General features: G+C 48.0%; 1 protein-coding gene across 1 annotated transcript; it reads left to right on the forward strand.

The window, feature by feature from the left end:
* Window positions 1–12,853: 12,853 nt before the first annotated feature.
* LOC123133869 (zinc finger protein SHOOT GRAVITROPISM 5-like) lies at window positions 12,854–14,175 on the forward strand. The gene is made up of 3 exons (XM_044553261.1): window positions 12,854–13,118; window positions 13,234–13,657; window positions 13,738–14,175. Exons 1-3 carry the CDS (start codon window positions 12,878–12,880, stop codon window positions 14,114–14,116), a joined length of 1,044 nt encoding a protein of 347 aa, XP_044409196.1. The 5' UTR covers window positions 12,854–12,877; the 3' UTR covers window positions 14,117–14,175.
* Window positions 14,176–18,742: the final 4,567 nt, after the last annotated feature.

Consider the following 18,742-nt stretch of genomic DNA (forward strand, 5'->3'; position numbering starts at 1 on the left):
GAATATACACTTTGATGAAGACGATCAAAGATTTTGGGTTTGTACAAAGTTTATGAGAAACTTGTATTTCCAAAGAAGTGAGTGGGAGCACTATAGCATTTCTGATGAGTATATGTTGTTGACATATTGTTGATCGGAAATGATGTAGAATTTCTGGAAAGCATATAGGGTTATTTGAAAAGTGTTTTTCAATGGAAAACCTGGATCAAGCTACTTGAACATTGAGCATCAAGATCTATAAGGATAGATCAAAATCGCTTGATAGTACTTTCAAATGAGTACGCACCGTGACAAGATTTTGAAGGAGTTCAAAATAGATCGACAAAGAAGGAGTTCTTGGCTGTGTTATAAGGTGTGAGTATTGAGTAAGAATCAAGACCTGACCACGGCAGAAGAGACAGAAAGGACGAAGGTCGTCCCCTATGCTTTAGACGTAGGCTCTACAATATGCTATGTTGTGTACCGCACCTGAAGTGTGCCTTGCCATGAGTCAGTCAAGGGGTACAAGTGTGATCCAGGAACGGATCACAAGACAACGGTCAAGGTTATCCTTAGTAACTAGTGGACTAAGTAATTTTATTGATTATGGAGGTGGCAAAAGAGTTCGTCGTAAAGGGTTACGCCGATGCAAACTTTGACACTAATCTGGATTATTCTGAGTAGTAAACCGGATTCGTATAGTAGAACGGTTATTTGGAATAGCTCCAAATAGAGCGTGGTAGCTGCATCTAGGAAATGACATAGAGATTTGCAAAGCACACACAGATCTGAAAGGTTCAGATCAGTTGACTAATAACCTCTCTCACAAGCGAGATATGATCAAACCCCATGGGTGTTGATTCATTACAATCACATAGTGATGTGAACTAGATTATTGACTCTAGTGCAAGTGGGAGACTGTTGGAAATATGCCCTAGAGGCAATAATAAAATGGTTATTATTGTATTTCCTTATTCATGATAATTGTCTATTATTCATGCTATAATTGTATTGACCGGAAACCGCAATACACGTGTGAATACATAGACCACAACATGTCCCTAGTGAGCCTCTACTTGACTAGCTCGTTGATCAACAATTGGTCATGGTTTCCTGACCATAGACATTGGATGTCATTGATAACGGGATCACATCATTAGGAGAATGTGATGGACAAGACCAAATCCTAAGCATAGCACAAGATCGTGTAGTTCGTTTGCTAAAGCTTTTCTAATGTCAAGTATCATTTCCTTAGACCATGAGATTGTGTAACTCCCTGATACCGTAGGAGTACTTTGGGTGTACCAAACGTCACAACGTAACTGGGTGGCCATAAAGGTGCACTACAGGTATCTCCAAAAGTGTCTGTTGGGTTGGCACGAATAGAGACTGGGATTTGTCACTCCGTATGACGGAGAGGTATCTCTGGGCCCACTCGGTAATGCATCATCATAATGAGCTCAATGTGACTAAGTAGTTAGTCACGGGATCATGCATTACGGAATGAGTAAAGTGACTTGCCGGTAACGAGATTGAACGAGGTATTGGGATACCGACGATCGAATCTCGGGAAAGTAACATATCGATTGACAAAGGGAATTGCACACGGGATTGCTTGAATCCTTGACATCGTGGTTCATCCGATGAGATCATTGTGGAACATGTGGGAGCCAACATGGGTATCCAGATCCCGCTGTTGGTTATTGACCGGAGAACGTCTCGGTCATGTCTGCATGGTTCCCGAACCCATAGGGTCTACACACTTAAGGTTCAGTGACGCTAGAGTTGTTATGGGAAATAGTATGTGGTTAACGAAAATTGTTCGGAGTCTCGGATGAGATCCTGGACATGACGAGGAGCTCCGGAATGGTCCGGAGGTGAAGATCGGTATATTGGACGAAGGGTATTGGAGTCCGGAATTGTTCCGGGGGTACCAGGTCATGACCAGCGTGTCCGAAAGGGGTTTCGGAGGCCCCGGCAAGCGTTGGAGGGCCTTATGGGCCAAGGGGAGAGGGCACATCAGCCCACTAAGGGGCTGAGCGCCCCTCCGACCCCATCTCACGTAACCAGGAGAGGTGGGGGTGCCACCCCTAGGGCAGCCGCCCCTCCCGGCTTGGGGGGCAAGTTTCCTAGGGGGTGGGGCGCCCAAACCCATCTAGGGTTTCCCCTGTGGCCGCCGCCCCTCCCCTAGGGAACCCTAGGGCGCCTCCATCTCCTCCCTTCCCCCTATATATAGTGAGGGAGAGAGAGGGCAGCCGCACCCTTCCCCTGGCGCAACCCTCTCCCTCCTCCAACTCTTCCTCCTCCTCCGTAGTGCTTGGCGAAGCCCTGCTAGAGAACCACGAGCTCCATCACCACCATGTCGTCGTGCTGTCGGAGTTCTCCCTCAACTTCTCCTCTCCCCTTGCTGGATCAAGAAGGAGGAGGCATCCCCGGGTTGTACGTGTGTTGAACACGGAGGCGCCGTCTGTTCGGTGCTAGATCGGATCTTCCGCGATTTGAATCGCCGCAAGTACGACTCCATCATCCGCGTTCTTGTAACGCTTCCGCTTAGCGATCTTGGAACCTTTTCAGAGTTCATTTCAAATGCTTTTCAATTTCATGGTCTTATAGCTCAAAATAATCAGTAAATGCATGAAAAATAACAAATGAAGTCAGAAAGGGTTGTAAATTGATGATGTTGCTTTGAATGGTGCATTTTGAACACGGAAAAACAAGGGGGTTCAAATAAGTTCAAAAGAAATGAAATCCCTTTGTAACAAACGAGTTTCCGTATGAAACCTTGATACTTCGAAGGAGATTGTCTGTTTTGTACACGAAGTGCATCCAGTTTTTGTCGTAAGCCTCTCTACTTTCTTGCACATGCTATGTGGGTGAAATGATGATACCATGCCAACTTGGAACCTTTTCAGAGTTCATTTCAAATGCTTTTCAATTTCATGGTCTTATAGCTCAAAATAATCAGTAAATGCAAGAAAAATAACAAATGAAGTCAGAAACAAAATAAAATAAAATAAATAAGTAATTTGAAACAAAATGATATAAACTTTAATAAAATAGATAGGTAGAACAAAAAAACTTTAATAACATAAATAAAATTTATGAAACTAAAATTATCAAAGTATTTTCTGTTCAAAACATTATAAGCAACTTCTAGTATTATTGAAACTAAAATTATATAAAATTGATGCAACTAAAATTATCAAAGTATTTTCTGTTCAAAATCATTAAAACAAAAAGAATATTCATAAAGAACTTTTTTGTTAGAAACTTTAATAGCAAAAAGAATTATCATAAAATAAAATAAATAAGTAATTATAAACAAAATAAAATAAAATAAATAAGTATTTTTTTTGTAAGTAGAAACAAAACAAAATAAATAAAGCAAAAAAGAAAACAAAAAAACCGGGAAAAAATAAAAAAGTTGCCACCAACTAGGCCACCACGGCCTGAATACGACTAGAAACCCATCCATGGGCCAGGATTCAGGCCCGCAGTAGGCCCAGAAGGCCCATCAGGCAAAGCAGTAGCAAGTAGGCCCGTAAGCCTGCAGTGGAGAGGAGCTCGAGAGGGGTGCGGTAGTGGGGCTTATAAACCACTGCGTGCCCCTCTCAACTAGCGAGGTGGGACTAAACTTTGGCCGCGGCGCGGGCATCACAGGGGCCTTTGGTCCCGGTTGGTGGCACCAACTGGGACTAAAGGGGGTGCATTGATACCGGTTCGTGGCACCAACCGGTACCAATGCCCACCCTTTAGTCCTGATTGGTACCACCAACAGGGACCAAAGGCCGCCGCTTCCCGCCCTTTGGGCTACTGAAAAGAGACCTTTGGTCCCGGTTGGTGGCACCAACCGGGACTAAAGAGGGGCATTGGTACCGGTTGGTTACCAATGCCTTTGCTATATAAGCCAGCAATCGTGAAAATTTCGTCAGTTCTTCGATCCCTCCGACGACGCCGCCAGGCTGCCCGAGCTCGCCGTGCCTCTGCCGCGCCCCCGACCACGCCGTCGTTACCCTGCCCCGACCACGCCGCCGTCGCCCCTGCCCCCCGACCACACCGCGCGCCCTCGCCGTGCCTCTGCCGTGCCCCCGACCAGCCCCGTCGACGTCGTCGCCGCCCTCTGCCCCGTCGACGCCATCGCCCCTACCCCGACCACGCCGCCGTCGCCCCTGCCCCGACCACACCGCCGTTGCCACCCTGTACACCGACGCCGGTGCCGTGCCTCTGCCCCTGCCCCGACCACGCCGCACCTCTCCTTGGTCAGGCCGGCGCCGCCCCCCTGTCCTCTCCTCTGTTTTTTCACATATATATGATGTTTTTTCCAGATTATATGTATATGTGTGAGTATATGTATGTGTGTATATCTGATTATATATCCTTTTTATAGATTTTTTGTTCATATATATGATGATTTGTTTTTTGCCTTTTTACAAAAATGTATATATGTATGTATGTTCTTTGTGCATATAAAAGTTAGATTTTTAGTACATTTGGGTACATTTTAGGTTAGTTTTATCTATATATGTTCTCTGATTTAGTACATTTTAGGTTAGTTTCATTTTTAGAAAAGTTTTATATATTTAGGAAAATAAGGAAGAGAAGGAAGAAGGAAGAAGAAGAAAAAAATTTATATATGCAAAAGTTACATTTTTAGATTAGTATCATAGATCTAGCTAGGAAGATAAGGAAGAAGAAGAAAAAGAAGGAGGGGAAAAAGGAAAATAAGAAGAGGAAGAAAGGAGAAGAAGAGGAGAGGAAGAAGAGGAGAAATAAAAAAGAAGAGGAAAAAAGAAGAAAAAGAATAGGAGAAGAAGAAAGGAATAGAGGAGAAAGAAGAAGAAAATAGAGAAATTTCTATTTTCTTCTTCTTTCTCCTCTATTCCTTTTTCTATTTTCTTCTTCTTTCTCCTCTATTCCTTTCTTCTTCTCTATTTCTATTTTCTTCTTCTTTCTCCTCTATTCCTTTCTTCTTCTCCTTTTTTTCTTCTTTTTTTCTTCGATTGCTTCTCTTCTATTCCTTTCTTCTTCTCCTCTTTTTATTTCTTCTTTTGTCTTTTTATTTTTTATCGGGTATGTCGTTGTCGATATACCCCCTCCCGAGAACTTCAACACGAGGGGGGGGGGTACCGATATACCCCCTCCCCGATAACATTATTTTCCCATGTATATGTATGTCGCGTCGTTGTCGATATAACCCCCCTCCCGGATAACTTCGACATGAGGGGCGGTCGATATATATACCCCCTCTCGACCGTGATAACTTATACCATGACAGCACCCCCCTCGGCCCTCTCGCTCGACCAAAACTGTCGAGGACACCCAAACCCTAGAGAAAAAATGATGTTGTTCTCCTACCCCCTCCCGTCGCGCCCCTACCCGACAAACTCTCTCGAGGCCACCCAAATTTACCAAGTTAAAAGAGCGTTGTCGTCGAGGCCACCCCAAACCCTTGAAGCATTGTGTCGAGGCCACCCCAAACCCTTGAAGCGTTGTCTAGGCCACCCCAAAACCTAGAGAAGCAGCGTCGAGGCCACTAACATGATTCCTTATTGTGATTAGCTAGCTAGCTCTACGTTTGCCACTAATATATATCCATCTGTACCATGTTTGAATAATAATTGACATGTTATAAATATTTGCAGAAACTATGGAGCACTCCCGAGACGAAGCAACAGAAGCAATGTTGGGGGATATAATCACACAAGGAAGTGATGTCGTTGCGTCATTTCTCAACGACATCGATGGTCAGGAAGGACTGGGTGAAGAAGAGGGCTATGTTCATGATGGCTCCGGTGACCCAATGGAGGTACAAGAAGGAGACCGTGCTGACTGCTCCGGTGACCGAACCGAGTCCGGCCAGGTATATATATATATATATATATATATATATATATATATATATATATATATATATATTAGTTAAGCCTGTGCTGACTAGTTAATTGATGCATTCATTGTTTTCATATGTACACATATTAATTAATCGTCTTTCTTCTTTTTCTCTAGCCCTCCGGATCGAGCTCAACTTCGGTAAAGAAACGAGGCCCGAAGAAAAAGTTGCGCTCGGATGAAAGGTTTGAGATCACAGCAATCGCGCACGATGGCAAGCCGATTGAACCCATCCGGACAAGGGATGCATTTCGTGCTCAGTGCGGGGTTCTTGTTAGGGACAAGATCCCGATCAGTATCCAGCAATGGTTAAAGCCAAAGAAGGAAGACCCTGAGGTGCCGACGTCTTATGTCTCCGATATGCAAAAAGAAGATCTTTGGACAACGCTTAAGGCAAATTTCACCCTACCGCCAAAGGAGGATCCAGAGAAGCCAGTTAAAGAGGAATTGATCAAGTCTCATGCTCTTAAGAAGATGGTAGAACTATTCAGGAGGTGGAAGAATGAGCTAAAAACGTTTGTTGACAAAGAAGAGACACCAGAATTCACCGGCCGGTTTGAGAAGATCAGAGATCAATGGCCCGCATTTGTGGCCCACAAGACATCGGAAAAGAGTAAGAAGATGTCAGCGACAAACAAGATTAATGCTGCAAAGAAGAAGCATCACCATCGCACGGGGTCAGGTGGTTACCTCAAAGCCCGACCTTTGTGGGACAAGGCTGAGAATGACCTGATTGCTAAAGGGGTCGAACCAGAGACATTGAGGTGGCCAGACCGTTGCCGGACTTGGTTCTTTGGGGTTGGCGGAACCTTGGACCCTGTATCAGGGAAGTGTGTTTGGACGGAAGAGCAACTGTGAATACCCGTCAGGAAGCTTCGGCACTATATCGCCGCAGCACAGGAAGGGACGTTCGTTCCAGACAAAGAGAAGGATGAGCTCACAATGGCCCTCGGGAATCCTGAGCACCCTGGACGGACACGAGGCATGCTAGGCTTCCTTTCGTGGAAGGCTGGGTTTTCGGACGCAGGGGGTTACAAAACCCAGGAGAGGAGGAAGAAAGTGGAGCATAGCCAACTGTAGGCGCTGCACGAAAGGGTACAAGAGCTAGAGGAACGAGAAGCAGATCGCATCAAACGACCTGCCGAAGCTTCCCCTGAAGCTACCCCGCCATCTCAGGGGAGAAGCAGCGTGGCTTCCACCGAACAGACTCAGCAGCTGGAGCCTGTCTTCACGGGCTACCCCGTGGGTGCTATCACAGAGTCTCAACATTGCCACCTTATGACGCGATGGATGACATTGAAAGTCAAGGCGGCTGTTGGCTCTGTTATACCTAATGAACCTGGCTCAACCTACCATGGCCAGCCGATTCCAGAATGATATGCTAGGGTGATGGTGGATCAAATAACGAATGGATTTGAGGACCTTGAGCTTGACCACCCTACGGGTGAAGGGGAGATTCGGCTGGGTTCTTCTCTCAAGACTCCATGCCTATGGCGGAAGGAGCTCATCAACCTTCCGAACTGGACGCCTCCGCCTCCTCCTCCTCATCCGGCGAGTCAAGACACTCCGCCTCCTCCTCCGCCTCCTCCGGCGAATAATCAGGGCACTCAACCTCCTTCTCCGACGCGTGGCGGCACTCCGCCTCCTTCTCCGCCTGCGTCGGCGTGCCCGAGCAGCCAGCTGCCTCCTCCTTCTCCGCCTCGCCAGCAAGGGCAGAAGAGACCCGCCGCTGCCCCGGCTGCTCCGGCGCGTCGTAGTCCTTCTCCTCTGCCTCATAAGCAAGCACGAAAGAAGACAACCACAGCCGCTCTGTCTGCTCCGGCATCTAGCAGTACAGCCAGAGGCGGGAGGCAATACAGATACGGTCCGTCTCTCAAGCCTCTAGAGAAGTTACCGTACGAGAGGACCGAGGAGGAAAACGCGAAGATTGTGCGGACCGAAGTGAAGGACTTCTTTGAAGGGTTGAAAGAAAAGAGACATCCACCTCCGGAGGAGAAGGTAGATCCGGTGAAAGCAAAGCGCACTATCGATGCCCTGAGGAAACCACCAAAGTCTCCGCCGAAAACCAACTATGAGCGCATTACTGAAAAGGCATATCTCCAAGCGGAGCGGTCGGGAAGTACTGTCAGTGATCAAAGGTTAAAAGAACGAGCAGCTGGGAAAAAAATTGCCTAGCTCGGCGAACAAGCAAAGCAATCGTGCCCCCCGCTCAATGTGTCTAGCGACATCGTCGCTAATGCTCCGGGGACGGTGCCCGGTTATAGCAATCTTAGAGATTACCTGCCTGATGATGTACATTTTGATTTCTTGGAGGTGGACGAACACAGATACGAGTACGGGAAGCCTCTCGTCAAAGATGAAAAATCTCTAACAACGATGATGCGAAGATTCCATAATTGGTACATGAAAACCTGCAGAGAGTCTGGGGGGACGAATACTTTGTATCTGAGAATTAAAGAGGAGCACGACCTCGTTGGAACTGATCTATTGCCTGTTCCATTTGAGGAGTTCTTCAATCAAAAGGCCCTCGATAAATTAACGGTCGTTTGCTACTGTCTGTAAGTACTATTTCTGTCATTAAGTCTCTATATATAGCTCGGCTCTTTCATTGCATGTATTTATAATTAATTATCCTCACTATATTATGCAGATTGAAGATCGTCGAGTGCAAAAAACAAGAAATGTATGATATTGGGTTCATTAACACAAATATCATAGATGAATTTCAGGTTAAAAAGAAAGCCGAAGAGGCCGAGGCCAACTTGCTACAATGGTTGATCAAAAATCAAAACAAAGATTTAATACTCTTTCCTTACAACTTCGAGTGAGTGTTACTGTCGTGTGCATATTCGGTTTCCCTTATTACTCGAGCGAGGTTATAGTAATGTAATTGATGAGTTATGCATGCGTGCGCAGCTTCCACTATGTTCTTCTGGAGATTAAGCTTGAGCGGGGACTAGTAACCGTCTTAGACTCGAGACGAAAAGATCCCGAAACCTATGCGGACATGACTAAATTGCTCAACAAGTAAGTTCAATCGATCATTATCGCACCATATCGGCAACTTTTTGTTCATTTCCTGATATCTCAAGTAATAATAATTATTTTCTTTGTCTTGCAGGGTTTGGAAACAGTTCACCGCAGAAGCTCCGGGACTGCCGAAGGAGCTGCGATATACATACCCGAAAGTAAGTACTACTAGCTAGCTAGTTGCGCGCATCTCCCGTTGATTCTATAGCTATACTTTCATCAATGCCATTTATAATGCTTCATTATCAGTTTGATTGACCTCTATTTCTCGTAAAGTGCTTGTGGCAGGAACAAGGGAATGATTTCTGTGGATACTACGTGTGCGAGTTCATCTACAACGCGACTTTGAAAAATAAGCGGGGCTACTCTAAAAGACAATATGAAGTGCGTAAGCAATAATATTCACAATTTCATTTTATTACACCATCATTTCGGTTGAGTTTCATTCATATATGTATTAACCCCCTTCTTCAAATTAGACGTGGCAGATGCGGAATGAACTCCTACCACAAGATCGCATGAAAGCAATTCAAGAGGAATTGGCGGGATTCTTTCTTGACCACGTCATCAATAAAGCCGGAGAATACCATGTGGAAGTTGATTTCAAATGCTAGGGGATTGTAAGAGATCTTACATATTGTATATGTATGTAGCCAGTAGCGTCGGATAGATAATACGAAAACTTGTTGTTCGACCAATCTCTCGGAGAAGGAGAGGTCGATCAATCACTTCTCTCGGTATGCATGAAGAATTTCTGTACTTAATGGTTTCCTTCATTTTCTTACTAGCTAGCGTGTCGAGGGCCTCTCTATGTACAGACGTAGCGTCGACCAAGCACAGACATAAGAGAGGACACTTCTCTCTATTAATTAGCTAGCTAACATAATATATGAAACACCTAAATTAACCCCCCAAACCCCCCCCCCCCCTTCAAAAAAAACAAAAACCCCAGCCCCTGAAATGCTGACGCATGAATGCCTTTTGGTCCCGTTTGGTGCCACCAACCGGGACCAAAGGCCCTCCTGCCTGGGCTCGGCGCACCGGTCACGTGAAGTCCCATCTGTCCCGGTTCATATTAGAACCGGGACTAAAGGTCTAGGGCATTAGTAACGACCCTTTAGTCCCGGTTCAAGAACCGGGACAAAAGGCCCTAACCAACCGGGACGAATGGGGATTTTTCTACTAGTGACCCTTTCTTACAAACAAAATGGGGTCCATTGGTCCCATTAATCCTAACTTGGAAAGTCCCATGTTTCAGCGTACTGAGAACCCAAGTCACCTATTTTTTCCCAAAGCCTCTAGAAAAGAATCATTTCCTCCAAGAAATCCCAACTGCCTCTATCATAAGCTTTCTCAAAATCAAGTTTAAGAATTAACCCACTAGAATTAGATATGTGTAGCTCATGAATAACTTCATGTGTCATAACTACACTATCCAAGATAAATCTATCCTTAATAAAAGCAGTTTGATTATGAGAAATGATTTTGTCACAAATGTGGGAGACCCTAGTATTCATAGCCTTGGAGAAAATTTTCACAGCACAATTACTAAATCTGATAGGCCTAAAGTTTTTAATCTCTCTGGCCTGAGGGATTTTGGGGATAAGGGTGATGATGGCATAGTTAAGCTTATAGATATCCAAATCCTCTTTTTTCAAAATCCCTAACCATCCACATAAAATCATCTTTAATCAAGTCCCAGAAGTTTTGGTAGAAAAGAGAACACAGCCCATCTGACCAGGAGGTCCACTAGCATAGGAGCTCATGATTGCTTCCTTAATCTCCTCCTCAGAAAAGGATTTCTCTAAGTTAATCCACTCTTCTTCATTGATCATCTCTGCCTCAGACCAGAAACCAACACCTAGATGTATGTCTGGTTTAGGTTCACACTTTTTTGATACAATTCTTTTTTCTTTTTTCTCTTAATAGATAACAGATGCATGCACGGCCAGCTGCATGTTGCTGACAAAATGGGCATGATTTTCGCGCTAGAGAGACCTGGCAGTGCGAGGATGATCATTTGCTATAGAACAAAGCCACAAACAATTTTCTTTTGTTCCACTCGGTACAATAAGAGTATAAGACACATCAACAGCAAAACCATTTCTTTCTTCCTAAACGTCTTTCATTAATTGTGTATTCACTTCGCGCCAATCATCGGTTATGTATTTCCGTCTCAGTATGATAATAACCAGTGGATTTCTTTGAAACATATATGTTTCGCAAACGAAGATGCTAAACATACGAAGAGCGTACGTAAGCTAAACTTTGCTATAGCTGAGCCAGCCGCCGCCTCCAAAAAGTCAGGGTTCTCTGCCTCCCGCCAGCGCCGGTTCGTCCCGTCTCTGGTGGCCTTAGGACCATGGAGACGGAGTGGATCTCAGCCCTTGCCGTGAAAGGGCTCCGCTTTTAGATCTTCTTTCGTGTTTTGTTAGGGTTTATGTCCTGCTTAGGAAGGCGAGACGGCGGCGGCTCCCTGAAGATAGAATAAAGGTCTCCCTGCCTAGCCCCCATTCCGGTGATGCGTCTAGCATCATCGATGGGTGTGTGGAGGTGTGTCTTCGCCGGATCTATCTTTAGTAGCTTTGCTCGGATCTGTTCATCGTTCGTCTTCGTCCGCGTGTCCTCAGGCAGGATCCTTTTGATCTACACTCTTCATCTGCGACGTTTGTTGTTCTGGTACGTTGGTTCTTTGGGGCCTTAGCACGACGACTTTTCAACTCTCTACTACAACAAAGTTTGCCCGGCTCCGGCGAAGGAGAGGCGATGGCTGCGGCGTGCCGTCGGCTCGCTTCAGTGCTTGTAGTCGTCGCTATGTGGTATACGGATCTTGATGTAATTTTTATTATTATTAGTGTTCATTGTACTATCATAATTGAAGACGGATAGATTGAAGGTTTTTCCGGCAAAAAAGAAAAAAAGGAAGAATAAGAGTGTATGTAAGCTTACTAAACATGACATGCCAAACTAACCTAAACACCCCCTCCCGTTTTTCAGGGGGCCACCCTCCCCTAAACACTAATCATATTCTTCCATGTTGGTTGGTACCTAAACATAGGTAATTTCTTTCGGTTTGGCTAATTCACATCTAGATGTTTTTTAAAAATGTCACATCTAAACTCTCGTAAGTATATAATGCAGTAATAAAAAAAACTAAGACAAAAAATAGAGTCTGTCTAGGACACATCTAGATTTGATATAGTTATGTCACATCTACCCTAAAGTCCACTATGTTTGTAGTCTATTTTTTCTGTCCCAGGTTTTTTTCCCCTTGTTGCTGCGTTATTTGTGGGAGTTTAGATGTGACATTCTTAGGAAACATCTAGATATGAATTAGACAAACTGAAAAAATAGACCTTAAACAGAGTGGACATCAGCTTAGATGTGACATAATTATGTCACATCTAGATGTGTCCTAGACAGACCCAGTTTCTTTACGTAAGTCTAGCACTGCCTTTCGTAGACATGCTTTACTCGTGTTCTCTTGTGCAACAATTGTACAAGGGTGTAGTTAGGACTCATCTAGATGTGACATAACTATGTCACATTTAAGCATAACATCACACAACATCAGCAAAAACATAATTAAAAGAATATTTTGTATAAACCTTGAGGCCCCTTATTATATGATGAACTACTTAGATGTGACATTTTTAAAAAACATCTAGATATGAATTAGTCATTCTGATTATACAAACCAAAAATCCTAAATGTATTACCATGCAAGTAAATTGCATCAAGGCACACACGTTAACCTCACAATACCTACCAACTCCAGCTCTCCTTATAGTCCCAAGTTCCCAACGAAAAATATCGATAAATAAATCCTAAAGACGCATTCGAAAACAAAAATCCTAAAGATGGTGAAAAGCTTCGTCCCTATCTTGCAGACGCAGCGCGCAAAAGACAGCTGAACTCTGCCTTCCCTCCTCATCTCGTCTGCCCGCCTCCCCTCTCGTTTTGCGATATCAAGAAGAGCATGGTCGAGCAGGTAACGAAGCACATGTGGGTCTCTTGCGCGCCGACGGCCCTGCCGGCTACGAACGAGCTTGAGGAGATGGCGGAGCTGCCGTCCGGGTGGCTGCAGATCGCCAGCGCGCCGACAGCCGTGCCGGCTACGAACGAGCTCGAGGAGACGGCGGAGCTGCCGTCCGGGTGGCTGCAGATCGCCACCACCTCCTCCGCAACCAAGAGAAAGCGCCGGCGAGCTGGGACACCAGGTAATCAGTTAGTTTACACCGATGCATACGGGTAGGAAGTTGCCGAGATATGTTAGCCTGCAGTGTGTATGTGGAAAAGCTAGCACCTGACATGCATCGACCTCGCGGCGCGCAGACCCCGGCGCGGAGGTGGTGGCGCTCTCGCCGCGGGCGCTGCTGGAACCGAAGACGTACGCGTGCGAGGCCTGCGACCAGGGGTTCCTGCGGGAGGCGAAACTGCAGACGCACCGGCGGTGGCACGGCGTGCCGTGGGAGCAGCCGCCGAAGCGGGAGGCCGGCAATGCCAATGCGGCGCCGCCGGCCCGGAAGCGGGTGTTCTTGTGCCCGGAGCCCAGCTGCGTGCACCGCCACCCCTCCCACGCCCTGAGAGGCCTCGCCGGCATCAAGAACCACTTCCGCCGCAAGCACGTCGGCCCCCGCCAGCGGGCATGCTCCCACTGCTCCGGGTCCTACGCCGTGCACGACGGCTACATTGCGCACCTCAAGACATGCTGCGCCCGCCTCAGCTACCCCTGCCGCTGCGGCCGCGTCTTCTTCCGGTACGTAATTTACGACGTGATTATTGGTTCCCGGCGCTCTATACTACTAATTGGTGGCCGCGCCTCCAAATGCGGTGCAGGGTGGACAAGTTTGCAAAGCACCAGTACATGTGCAGCGGCGGCCCCCCACAAGCGGACGTGTCGTCGGCGCCGGTGCGCGAGGCGTTGTGGGAGCCGCGGCAGCCGGCGGCAGCACTGTCCCTGTCAAGCTTCCCCAGCCCGTTCAGCGACATCCTCATCGACGCGGCAATGCGGAGCCCGGCCACCCCCACGTTCCACCGGCTCTTCGTCGAGGTGCCGCCGCCCGACACCAGTTGCGTCGGGCACGACCTCGAGCTGCGGCTCATGCTGCCATCGTGCCACGCAGCGCCGCGCTCACCGCCGGCGCCCATCTCCCGGGGAGACGACGACGCCATCCAGCTGCAGCTTTCCATGGCCCTATGCAGCGGCGACAGTTAGTTGGACTGGCCGAAATGGGCAATGTCTAGCTTGCCATCTTGGACTGCCGCTTAGTTGTTTTCTTTTTACCGGCGCAGTAACTTTGAGTGTTCTGAAATGATCGTGTTTTGAGTGTTCTGAAATGATCGAGCTGCATGAAAACTGTAATTTTGATGTGCATGAATGGAATCTTTCCCATTGGTTTTCTGGAAATATCAAAAGTCAAGTGTACTCTCTTTCCAAAAAAGTCAAGTGTCCTGACCGAAATGGACGCGCTGCCGCATGCACGACAAAATTTAATGGAAACATGGTTCACGAACCAGCTTAGAGCTTCTCCAACCAACGCGCAACGAGCGACGCACTAAAATAGTTTTCTACGCGCGGAAATAACAATTTTTTACGCGCGGCAGGGTGCTGGCTCCAGCAGCAGCTGCAATATTTGCGCGTGCGACCCGCTCCAACAAATGCTGCAAAAAAAGGTGCGCGCGAGCAACCAGAACACAATCTAATTCAACCAAATAGATAATTCAACGATGCAAATAGCAAAGTTCAACCAAACAGACTAGTCGGATACAAATAGCAAAGTTCAACCAAACAACGCAAACTAGAAACTAATAGAACTACTCCGAGTCGTCGTCGTCCTCCTCCTCTCTTGTGTCGTCTGACGTATCAAGAAACGCGTCTTCCCACCGATCATCATTGTCGGAGAAGAATGATGCCTGTCCCAGATCGCACTGCGATATCGCCAGTGCCTTCCAACGACGTCTTGCCCTGCTCTCCGCCCAGAAGGCGTTCTTGTTGGCGATGTCCTCCGGGTGGCGCTGGCGCCAGTCCACCATGGCTCGCTCGCCCGCCTCGGCGATAAGGAGGCGGCCCGGCAGGCGACGGTGTTCCTGACGGTCGGCGTCAGATACTAGCTGCGACGGAGGGGCGAGGTCCTGGGCCTGCTCGCTCGTCTGGACGACCTGGTAGTTCATCTGTGCACAAGGCCTCGAGAGGCGCCACGCCGCCGCGTCGTACGCACGGGCGGCCTCGTGGGGGTGTTGAAGGTGCCGAGACCGAGGTGCACGTCGTTGGACCGAATCTCGGCGTAGAAGGTGCCGGAGGGGCGCGCGTGTACGCCGCGGTAGCCCGAAGCTCCCCAGCTGCGTGGCGGCATGGTGGCGTGTCGGCGGCGAGGCGAGAAAGCGGCAGAAGAAGCGGGGAAAGAGCGGGAGAGGGCGCATGGCGAGGTGAAGAGCAATGGGAGGGCGCGTGCCGGGCGCTGCATTTTATAGGCGCGCCGGATGCCACGCGCCAAATCTAGCGCGCGCCCGGCCGCTTTTTCTTATGCGCGCGCAATCGTTTCCCGCGCGGCTGAGTTTCCTGCCTTCGCTGGAGCGTGCGAAATCGTCTCACGCGCGCTAAAATCACATTTTACCGCGCACGTGTTTTTTGCAGCCATCGTTGGAGATGCTTTTAGCTAAGTGGAGGCGCTTTATTTTTTTATAAAAAACTGACTTCGATGAGGATTATAGAAGACCCCATTTTATAGCACTTCTAAAGAAGAAAGGAACTTGGTTGGTGATCTTACATACGGGAGGCCTTCCATAGAGTGAGGCAAATAGCGATTTTGCTCGTTTTTCCTTCCCCCGAGTATAGCATGATGAGCCCAAGTTACGACAGCTCCGGAGTGTACAACTGTTCATACGAGAGACATGCATGAACAATAGCAATCTTTTGAAAGAGACGTGGCCGGAGACCATGCTGGCACGCTGCTGGTACATGGTGCAACATTTAAAGTGTCCTTTATGGTTTGTTAGAACAACTCCAACGCGTCGATCCATTTCATCCACGCGCATTTGTTTGGGTCGGCACGGACAGAAAAGTCGCCCAACAAGCCGATCCACATGGACGTGCGTCCATTTTTCGTCCCCTATCGACTCACTCCCGGCCCAATTTTAAGCCTCATTTGCATCGGCGCGGAGAAGAAGCAGACGCGCGCGACGCGCGCCTACTCCTTCCCCTGGCCTGCTAGTCGGTGGCACATGGGCCATCCTCTTTCACCCATATCGACAGCAAACCCTCGCCCGCCCCATCCCATCGTCGCCGCCGCCCATTTTCGGTGCCTCTACAAGCAGCCTGTCGCCGCCGGGGCACCGAAGCTTCCCCCCTCCACCCCCACTCTGACATCGCCGCGAGCAGGAAGTCACCTCACCACCCCGGCCAGCTCCTTCGTCCGACACCGCCTGCTATCCTGACGCCGCCAGGCTAGCCACCTGGTCCAAAGGAGGCGCACATCTCTTCGCCGGCCAGCTTCTTCGTCCACGTGCGCAAGTTGTTCGACAGTTTGCCAAGGTACAATATGGATTCCGCCAACGAGTTCTTTTTCCACAATTTCATGTACGACTCCGACGATTCCTCGTTCGATGAGGAGGAGGAGATCGTGGCTGCCGTGTTGGTCCATGACCACTTTAATAGGCAGCATCTGTTGTTCCGGGGCTCGATCCCGGGGCACCTTCCGGCGTTGAATTATAACCGAGAGACCGACCATTTCCTTCTTTGGAAGGACTACTTTGACACAAACCAACCCACTGTTCAAACATCGGAAATTCTGTCGGCGTTTCCATATGGCTAGGCATCTTTTCAACCGTATTAGGGAGGGGGTGATCGGATACGATAATTATTTCGAGTTCAAAGAGGATGCCCTTGGAAAGATTGGCTTCTCATCTTATCACAAATGCACTGCAGTCATCCGGAAGCTTGAATATGGAGTGTCAGATGATCTCATTATGAGTACATCCATATGAGCGAGTCTACATGCCTAGACTCCATGTATAAATTCTGCAAGGCTGTGATTGATGTGTTTGGCCCTGAGTACTTGAGAGAGCCGACTGCTCAAGATACAACCCGCTTGCTGGCGATGAATGCCAGCAGGGGCTTCCCAGGGATGCTTGGCAGCATAGGCTGCTGCATGTGCCAGGAGTGAAAGGACTGCCCTTCTTCTTGGTGAGGGCAGTATAAGGGCCATGGCTTGCACTGTCATACTTGAGGCCGTGGCTTCACAAGATCTCTAGATCTGGCACTCTTTCTTCGGCATGGCCAGATCACCCAATGATAATAACGTGCTTCAATGCTAGCCAGTGTTTGCAAGGCTTGCCGAAGGGAAGAGCCCACCTGAATGTTAGCATTGACGGCCACAACTACGACAAAAGGATACCACCTAGGTACACGGTCTCTTACACGGACCCGTGAATGAGTTGTACGTGGACACGGGAAAAAAAGTGCCCGACGCCCGTCGTGGATGGAAGTGGACGCGCGCCATGGAAAACTGGGCAAAACCACGTACGATGCACACCCCATGTACACGGACCCTTACACGGACCCGTGAACGGGCTGTACATGGACACGAGAAAAAAGTGCCCGACGCCCGTCGTGGACGGAACCGGACGCGCGCCATGGAAAACTGGGCAAAACCACGCACAAGGCACACCTCACATACATGGACCCTTACACGGACATGTGAACGGGCTGTACGTGGACATCGAAAAAAATGCCCACGCCCGTCGTGGACGGAAGTGGACGCGCGCCATGGAGAACTGGGCAAAACCACGTACGAAGCACACCCCACGTATCCTCAGTGGACCATTATTGTGAAGACAATCCCTAACCCTGTCGGAAAGAAGAGGAAAAGATTTGCCCAAGAGCAAGAGAGTGCTAGGAAGGACGTCGAGCGTGACTTTGGTGTTCTGCAATCTCGATGGGGCATCGTTCGTTCTCCTGCTAGAACTTGTAGCACCAAAAAGTTATGGGAGGTGATGACTGCTTATGTGATAATGCATAATATGATCGTAGAGGATGAGCGCCCGGAATGTATCTACGATCAAGGGTTTCAGTTTCAGGGTGAGAATGTTGCGCCTGAGCATGAAGGAGGGGCAACGTTTGCATAATTCACCCAATTTCATCATGAAAGTGCAAGATTGAGAAACTCACATGGAGCTGCAAAATGATTTGGTTGAGCGTGCGTGGGTTCATGTTGGCAACTAATAGATATATCTTTTTTTCAAATGTATTTCAGACAATTTATTTTTTATTCGGCTTGTAAAACTATGCTAATTTATTTGTTTGTGAAACTATGCTATTTTTGGTTAGTTGTGAAACTTTGCAAAATATGTGCATATTTGTTGAAAAACGGCGGCCAGCTGGCCACGCCGGCAAATATGGGTCAGCGCGTTGGCGCACTGCCGACCCAAATCTCAAACAGAACGGACACTGAGTGGGCGGCCGACCCAAACAGACAAAAAGCGGATAAAATCGCCATCCGTTTGGGTCGGCGCGTTGGAGTTGCTCTTAATGAAATCTTAGAAAGCCCCCTCTTTTTTTAATCTTTACTACCTAAAAATTGGGTAGGGTTCCTTTTCCTGCGAGTGGACCGCGTTCAGCCCAGTTTTTGTCCGGCCCTACACATCCCTCCTCCACCGCAACCCTCATCTCCTTTTTTTCGTGCCTCGATCCACCCTCTCCGGGGAAAACCCTATTTGACGCATTTTGCGTCAAGTAGTCGGCGAATCGCACAGGCGGGGCGACCTAGCGAGCGATTGGGCCGGCCCAACTATAGCGTAGGTAGAGCTTTTGGGTTCTGGTTTTGGGAAACTTCTAGAGGATTCC

This window comes from Triticum aestivum, chromosome 6B, assembly GCF_018294505.1.
Source record: "Triticum aestivum cultivar Chinese Spring chromosome 6B, IWGSC CS RefSeq v2.1, whole genome shotgun sequence".
NCBI lineage: Eukaryota > Viridiplantae > Streptophyta > Magnoliopsida > Poales > Poaceae > Triticum > Triticum aestivum.